General features: G+C 42.2%; 1 protein-coding gene across 1 annotated transcript in view; it reads left to right on the top strand.

The window, feature by feature from the left end:
* Positions 1-2,584: 2,584 nt before the first annotated feature.
* LOC311155683 (prolyl endopeptidase FAP-like) overlaps positions 2,585-8,046 on the top strand; it is a gene marked incomplete at both ends in the record, with an annotated part of 37,181 nt that continues 31,719 nt past the window's right edge. The window contains 2 exons of the mRNA XM_084209051.1: positions 2,585-2,656; positions 3,962-4,046. Coding sequence (XP_084065177.1) covers positions 2,585-2,656; positions 3,962-4,046 — 157 coding nt within the window. The remainder of the gene's footprint in view (positions 2,657-3,961; positions 4,047-8,046) is intronic.

Genomic DNA, 8,046 nt, shown 5'->3' with positions numbered 1-8,046 from the left:
CTTCTCTGACAGGTAATTTTTTTCTTCTAATCTGCAGCCTTTGTGAATCTTATTTAAAGTCATGCCTAAATAATTTGATTCCTGAAGTAGACAAATACATGGCATGCAGCATAGAGTCATTTTGTAAAGCCTTTTAGATCATGTGAGATTGAATCATTTCCTTTGAAGCATTCTCTAAGTATGCATTCATTAGAAGAAGCTGCATATTTGGAATGGAAAACTAGCCTGATCAAAAACCTACATTTGCAATTTTGTGATGTTCTGGTTGTCAGAAATAACCAATGTTGGTAGGAAAAAATGTATTTCTCTGAACCATGTTATTGAAAATACAAACAGCATTAATTATGGAATGCTAGGAAATAAGTAGCAGTTTGGAAATATGAATATGAAGCATGAGTTACAAGGGGAAAAATTCTTTTGTCACAGTTCTTTTCTGTTATGGAAATTTTGAGCAGCTGCAGTTTTATCTTGTTAGAAAAACTACTGGTTTTGAGCTGAGTTTTGCCCTTATTAGGCAGTGTATTTTAGCATAACAAACAATATACATGAACAATGTATATGCAAAAATGTATATACAAACATTGTATAAACAAATATATACATAAACAATATATTTTAGCCTTCTCAGCCTTTTTGTCCTGCATTACATGACCAACATGGATCTTATTTAGAAACCTCATCTTGTTTAACTTGTAATTTATTGTTGTGACAAGAACTGCGGAGAGAGGGGAACTGAATTTTAATGAGAAAATGAGGCATGTTTCATATCATTGTTTTTTCCACCTGATATATTTGAATATTTTCAAAAATTCTCTCTTCAAGTCTAATGCAATGAATATTACCAAAATACTGCCCTGATCAGTTCTGCCTCACCAAGTCTGGGGTAACAGTTAGGATTCAAATTCCAGCCCATACTGTTAAGCTAAGGTGGTAGTTTGGCCACTTGAGGGGTAATATATCAGATGTTTTTTCTTTGTGATATTCTATAATAAATTCTTCATAGTTAGCCCAAGTTCTGCTGGAAAATTTGATGTGACAGAAAACCTATCTCATCTACAAGATTTTCAATTTTCAGAGAAGCCAGAGGATTTGGTAAACCCGCCAACTGCTGAATTTCAGTAAGATCTGGGTACTTGGTCCTTGTTAACCTCCTCTGAAAAATCAGTCCTAGTGCCTTTCACACAGAGGCACCACCATTGCACACCCCTTTCCTCAGAAGAAAATGAACTCTGTCCCAGCAGGGAGAATAGGTGAGGTGAGTCATCAGACTCTGCATGCAAAATGAACACACTTGAGCCCAACCTGCAACTTTCAGTCAGCAGCCCTAAGTTTTATGTGACTATTCTGTCAGATTGTGGCCTTCTTTGGCAGGTGACATTTCCCACGTGTGTGCACACGTGTGTGTGGTGTATGTGTGTCTATGTGTGTGTGTATGTATGAGTGTATGTATATGTGTGTATGTCTGTGTGTGTGTATGTCTGTGTGTGTGTGTCCCTGTGTGTGTCCTGTCCCCGTGTGTATCCCTGTCCCATGTGTGTGTATCCCTGTCCCGTGTGTGTGTATCCCTGTCCCGTGTGTGTGTATCCCTGTCCCGTGTGTGTGTGTCCCTGTCCCTGTGTGTGTGTCCCTGTCCCGTGCCTGTGTGTGTCCCTGTCCCTGTGTGTGTGTGTCCCTATCCCCGTGTATGTGTCCCTGTCCCCGTGTGTGTGTGTGTCCCCGTGCCCGTGTGTGTCCCTGGCCCTGTGCCCGTGTGTGTGTCCCTGGCCCCGTGTGTGTGTGTGTCCCCGTGCCCGTGTGTGTCCCTGGCCCTGTGCCCGTGTGTGTGTCCCTGGCCCCGTGTGTGTCCCCGTGCCGGTGTGTGTGTCCGTGTCCCCGTGTGTGTGTGTGTCTCTGTGTCCGTGTGTCCCTCTCCCCGTGTGTGTGTGTGTCTCTGTCCATGTGTGTCTGTGTCCCTGTCCCCGTGCCCGTGTGTGTGTCCCTGTCCCCGTGCCCATGTGTGTGTCCCCGTGCCGGTGTGTGTGTCCCTGTCCCCGTGCCGGTGTGTGTGTCCCTGTCCCCGTGTGTGTGTCCCTGTCCCCGTGCCGGTGTGTGTGTGTCCCTGTCCCCGTGTGTGTGTCCCCGTGCCGGTGTGTGTATCCCTGTCCCCGTGTGTGTGTCCCCGTGCCTGTGTGTATGTCCCTGTCCCCGTCCCCGTGTGTGTCCCTGTCCCCGTGCCGGTGTGTGTGTCCCTGTCCCCGTCCCCGTGTGTGTCCCTGTCCCCGTGCCCATGTGTGTGTCCCCGTGCCGGTGTGTGTGTGTCCCTGTCCCCGTGCCGGTGTCCCTGTCCCCGTGCCGGTGTGTGTGTGTCCCTGTCCCCGTGCCGGTGTCCCTGTCCCCGTGCCGGTGTGTGTGTCCCTGTCCCCGTGTGTGTGTCCCCGTGCCGGTGTCCCTGTCCCCGTGCCGGTGTGTGTGTGTCCCCGTGCCGGTGTGTGTGTCCCTGTCCCCGTCCCCGTGTGTGTCCCTGTCCCCGTGCCCATGTGTGTGTCCCCGTGCCGTGGTGTGTGTCCCTGTCCCCGTCCCCGTGTGTGTCCCTGTCCCCGTGCCCATGTGTGTGTCCCCGTGCCGGTGTGTGTGTGTCCCTGTCCCCGTGCCCGTGTGTGTCCCTTTCCCCGTGCCGGTGTGTGTGTGTCTCCGTGCCGGTGTGTGTGTGTCCCTGTCCCCGTGCCGGTGTCCCTGTCCCCGCGCGGGTGTGTGTGCGCGCCGTGCCGCCAGGGGGCGCGGTGCCGGGCCGGGCGGGCAGCGCCGCGGGGGCGGGGCCGCTCCCTCAGGCCGGGCCGGGCCGGGCCGGGGTCGGCGGCAGCCGCGGCGTGTGGGTAACGGCGGGGAGCGGGCACGGCGGACTCCTGCTTCCCTTTTCCGGCTTTTCTCCGCTCTCCTGAGGCATGGGTTATGTAACCTGACACTGCGGTCTCCAGAGTTTTCCCAGTTTTCAGCTGACCTCATTTCAGTGGGCTAAATAAAATAGGTGTAATTGGCGGTTGGAGAACTATTTCAGAATTTCCGCTGGGCTTGTATGTATTTACCTCTGTAAGCTCTCCTACGTAGCCTATAGATGTGCGTAGTTTTCGGGGGAAAACAGCAATTCTCCTCGCATGTGGAAGACATTAAACAGTACTGTTTCTGCTGCTTGTTTTGCGTTCTTGTGCCATCATTTATTATTTCTAAAAGTAAACATATGTGAATTCCACATAAGCAATAAAGCTATGGGATTTTCTTCTCATTTCTCTGTAGAGAGTAGAAATACGGTCATGACTATGTCCTGAGAAAGTGGGGAGTGCCAAAAAACACAGTAGATACTTTTCAGAGAAAAACAGTGCATGTCAAGTATCTGATGAGTCATAAAACCTCAAGTTAGTGTAAGCAGATGTTGGTTACAGCTCACATTGATGGGAAGTACATAATCACCACCCCGATAGCCTCCCACTGTCCGTTTCTTGTCCAAGAACTTCCCCAAAAGTGTGGTTTCAATTTTATGGAAAGCCTTTGAAATTTGGCACAGTTTCCAAAAGTATGTAGGAAAAAAAAGTCTGCCAGAGGTTTGGCCTCCAACTGTGAAAACAGCCACTGCCTTTTCGAACTCCTCTCCTAGATCTGCTGACCAACACCCAGAAGAGAGAATTGCATTCTTTTAGAATACGACAGGAAAATGAAGGTCTGTATGCTCCTGAATTCAACTTTTGGTAGCATTTACATCCTTTGTTTTAAACTGTCAGCTGTTAGACAAGGCTGGCTCTGATGTGAAAATATTTGCTTTAAAGAAGGAAAGGGAAGTCTTTTCATATGTACTGCAGGGACATTTTTTGCTTGTTGCTAGGACCGATTACAGCAGTTAGAGAGGAGGAGGATTTCATTATTTACAAGCCATGGAAACAAACTTCAGACAATATTAAAAATGTAATTATTGTTTGTTTCTCTTCTGCAGACGCGGCTAAAAATCATATTTGGCGTGGTTATATGCCTTTTGCTTTCCTTATTACTTATGTGTATTATACTGCTTCCATCAAGAGGTAAGGCATTTCTAATCTAATGTAGTGTAAAATGCAGAATCTTTGGCTGTTGTGGCTTCTGAAGTTCACAAAAGTTTGTCAAATCACGTTTAGGATTCTCCTGTCAGAATTGTTATGGCTTTATCACTTAACAGAAATGTACTGACAGCTGAAATATCCTTAAGGTAGAATTGAAATGCCAGCAGATGTTGAAACAAGGAACTCCTTGAAGTGAAAAGCACCTGAATTCACTTCATTGTGCATGATATATAATGTTCTTAGTCACCGCTGAAAAAATAACTCTCAGATCTTCCCATATTATTTTTCTGTTTTAGGGGTTAGGAGACTTTCCCAAACTGTTAGTAATTTTCTTTAGCTTGGTAATCTTGCATTTGGTTTTAAATGCTTGTATAATAATTACAGAAGTTCTGTGTCCAATTACAAGTTAAACTTCTTTTTTTTGTAGATGAGGTATGATGAATTATTTGTGAATATATTCAAGCTTGCATTTGAAAATTAATGTCAGCATTGTATAAAATAGGGATGGATAGTTTGCTCTAGTATTATAATGCCAGCTGCAGGTAAATCAGCCCAGTTTGGTCTGCTGAGTGCTGTGGTGAAGCTTGAAATGAGCTCTGAAATTTTGAACATGAGTGGCGCTGATTTGGTGGTTATTGTTTCTATGACAAGTTAGTAATGGCCATAGAAGTATTTACATGACCTTATCACTATAGCAGATTACTTTAATGCCTCTGAAGTAATTAAAATGTTAATAAAAGGCTTATATGCCTGTAACACTATCTCTTTAAAGGATTTTTTTTCTGTTATTATTTTTTTTTATGTGTGTGGGCAGGGGGACCAAGATGGAGAAACAGTTTTGTATTTACAACTAAACGTTATAAAATCAACCATCTGCTGAAGTCTTGTGAAAGTTAAGTCCTGCAGTTAATATGCAGGTTTTGTGAAAGGTGAAATCTCTTTTGAATCTGATATTTCTGTGACTAATGTTTATCCTGGGTTGTTGAGAGAAGGGTCGAAGGTTTCTGAAGCAGTTAGGGATGATTTTGTGATGCAGCATTTTAATATGAGGATAGATGTATATCAGTTATGTATATCTATAGATAGATATAGATATGCATATATATTATGCAGTGCTGGAAGAGATAGCACCTCAGAGTGACAGGTTTGACTTTTACTGTCAATAGTGGGGTGCCAGATTTTTTGTCTAGCCAAGTATGGTCAAATCTGAGCTTTCACTATAAGGTAAATGCATGGTATCAAGTCAGACTTAGTCCCATCAGATCTGCATTTTATGATAGGGAAGGCAGAATATTTTTATGAGATTTAAATTTTAAAAATAGTAGTGAGGGAACAAAGAGACTGGAAACCAAGGATCAGTTTGGCAGCCTGAAGAAGTTGATAAACATGTTGGAAGGTACTGTAGGATAAAATGAATGTGTGTTTTTTGTTGTCAAATACAGCTCTCTGGCCTCTTCAGTACCTCAGCAATTATGGAGAACTCTTGTAGTTTCTCTTGAAATAGTGACTTGATAACCAGTCATACCAAACATCATATTTAGATCCAGTAGGATGATAAAGAAATTATCTTACTTCACAGGATGCTTTTGGAGGAGCATTTTAGACAATTGAAGAACACACAGTTATGTCCAACACACAATTATGTTGGATGTGTCAGATTATGGCTTCTTATTCTCAGGTGGAACTGCAAGTACTGCAGTTACCTATTCAAATGCCTTAAACTTTTTGAATTCTAAGTAGTCTACTGATCAGTTTTACATAGAAGAAATATAAATTAATTTTGCAGTTACAAATTTTGCGAGCTGGAGACAGACAGGAAATGGCTACACAGCTGGAATGTTGTTTGTGCATTCCGGCTTTACCACTGCTCAACTGAAAGGATGTGGCAATCTAGAAGGACAATTAATTGCATATGAGAAATGTATAGACACAGACCAAATAAATTTCTACTTAAGAAATCTGCAAAGAAAAATGAAAGGAGGATTTAGTTCTGGTTTTGTCTGCTAAGTTTCTAGTAATTTCACGTTCTTCAGACTTCTCAAAATGTGGTAGGTGGTTTTGATTTACACATGCAAGTGTATAAAAATGTCAAAAATTCTCAAAAGTTAACGGGAAAATAATATTTTGAGAGGATACTAAGAGGCAAATACTTGCAACTGCAAGTATTAGACAATTTCTGGGGGGCTCAGAAGAGCAAGGCGGGCAATATCAGTGTAGCAAATGGCATGCATGCCTAAGAAATCACTGACCCTTTTTTGACACATCTCTGAGTTAGGAATGTGTGGTGGGATTTACCTAACAGTGATAACCCAGCTATGATACTGCCACTCTAGATGGTTCAGAAAGGAGCTTTTCACTTGTACACTGGTGTACCTAGTCCTCTTCCTCTGCAGCATAAAGAAAGAAAATACCTGTCTGCAGTTGAGAAGCAATAACGGAACCACAGGCAGAGTTCCAATTAACTGTGTGTATTGGTTAGGCTTTGATTTAATCTCTTCTGCTATTTTTAATGAATGTCCAAAGTCATGTGTGTGAAAGTTTCTGTTCCCTATGTACTCTTGGCCTAGGCCTGAGGCCCAATCCCTGTTTTTCTGATTTCACAGCTCTGGTCATAGAGCTTGCTGCTCAGCCACAAAGTGGTGAGCGGCTGGTTTCTTACGAAGAGGTTGTGTTCTCTGCAACACCTCAGCCAAATTCAAAAGTGGAAAAGCAGGTTCAGTTGATGTGAGTTGATGCTGAGTGTGACCAAAGTTTTGGAGCAGGGTCAGGAGTATTGGAATTAATTTCTGGTGCTAAATTGAGTTTTGTGTTTCCTCATGTTGGAGGAGCTTGTGCTTCAGCATCAGCCCACATAGATAAGAATGGAAATTCTAGTCCAGAAGCAGACAATAACACTGTGCTAACCAGTTTTCCTTTGTCACGTCCTCTACTTGATGTTTATCAGTGGATGATAAATAAAATACTTATAAAAATACATATATGTTAAATGCATATAAAATGCATTTATATATATACACATACATATAAAAATAACTATATTTAGAAACAACAACACCTTCTGTTTATTATGTATGCTTACTGTAATTTCGCAAGACTAGACACAATTTATAAGGGTGCACATTAGAACATGTGGAATAAGCCACAAGCCAGGAGAGCTTTGAAATATAAAGGGTTGTGTTGATTTACCCATATCCAGTCTTTGAAACTGAATAATCCTAGTAATATAAACAAAGCTGTTACCTAAAAACAAGCATTCAAAGTTGTAAGTACTCAAGTGAGAAATAGTTGTTTTCAAATTTTTTGCAGTACAGTGGTAGAAGTTCACATCTTAGTGGGCACATTTTGAAAATCAGCAGTCATAATAAATCCTCATGGAATATTAAGTAGTAAGGGTGACATAGCTAACACAGGGAAGGTTTGAATTAGAGCTGTGAAAATTTTACCAGTGATTAGAAGTTTGCAATATTGCTTGTCTCTTAAGATGAGAGAAGGAACCAGGTAATTTTACCAGATTAAGGTATCAAAAAGGACTGCAAATTTTAAGCTTTCTATACAAACAACCTTGGAAATAGATCTTGATTTCTTTTGCTAATAAGCTTGTTCACTTATAGAATTTTAACTGAGAGATAGCAATAATTAATCATTGTTCAACATAACTAGAACTGAATTCTTTGGAATGATCTTCTGAGCATTTTTTTAAAGTCTGCCATCTTCTATGTTTATCATTAGTGTATCAAAGATCTGTAATATGCAGTCATAGTATTAGCCAGAAGGATTAACTTCTTAGTGAACTTCTTGGGATATTTTCTGGATATAGTGCTAGCTCAGAGTTTATAGGGACGGGTTTTTGCCTCTGGATTGGCATTCAGTTTTATTCCTTGTGACAGTTTTTCTTCTGCATTAGTGCAGATAAGACTTGTGTCAACAGTCAACCTGACATGTGTATTCTACAGTAAATAATAGTCACTTAGCAGAAGAAAAT

The sequence above is a fragment of the Fringilla coelebs genome (assembly GCF_963513975.1).
Source record: "Fringilla coelebs genome assembly, chromosome: 7".
NCBI lineage: Eukaryota > Metazoa > Chordata > Aves > Passeriformes > Fringillidae > Fringilla > Fringilla coelebs.
Note: the sequence above shows the minus strand (reverse complement) of the source record. Positions and strands in the feature narration are given on the sequence as shown.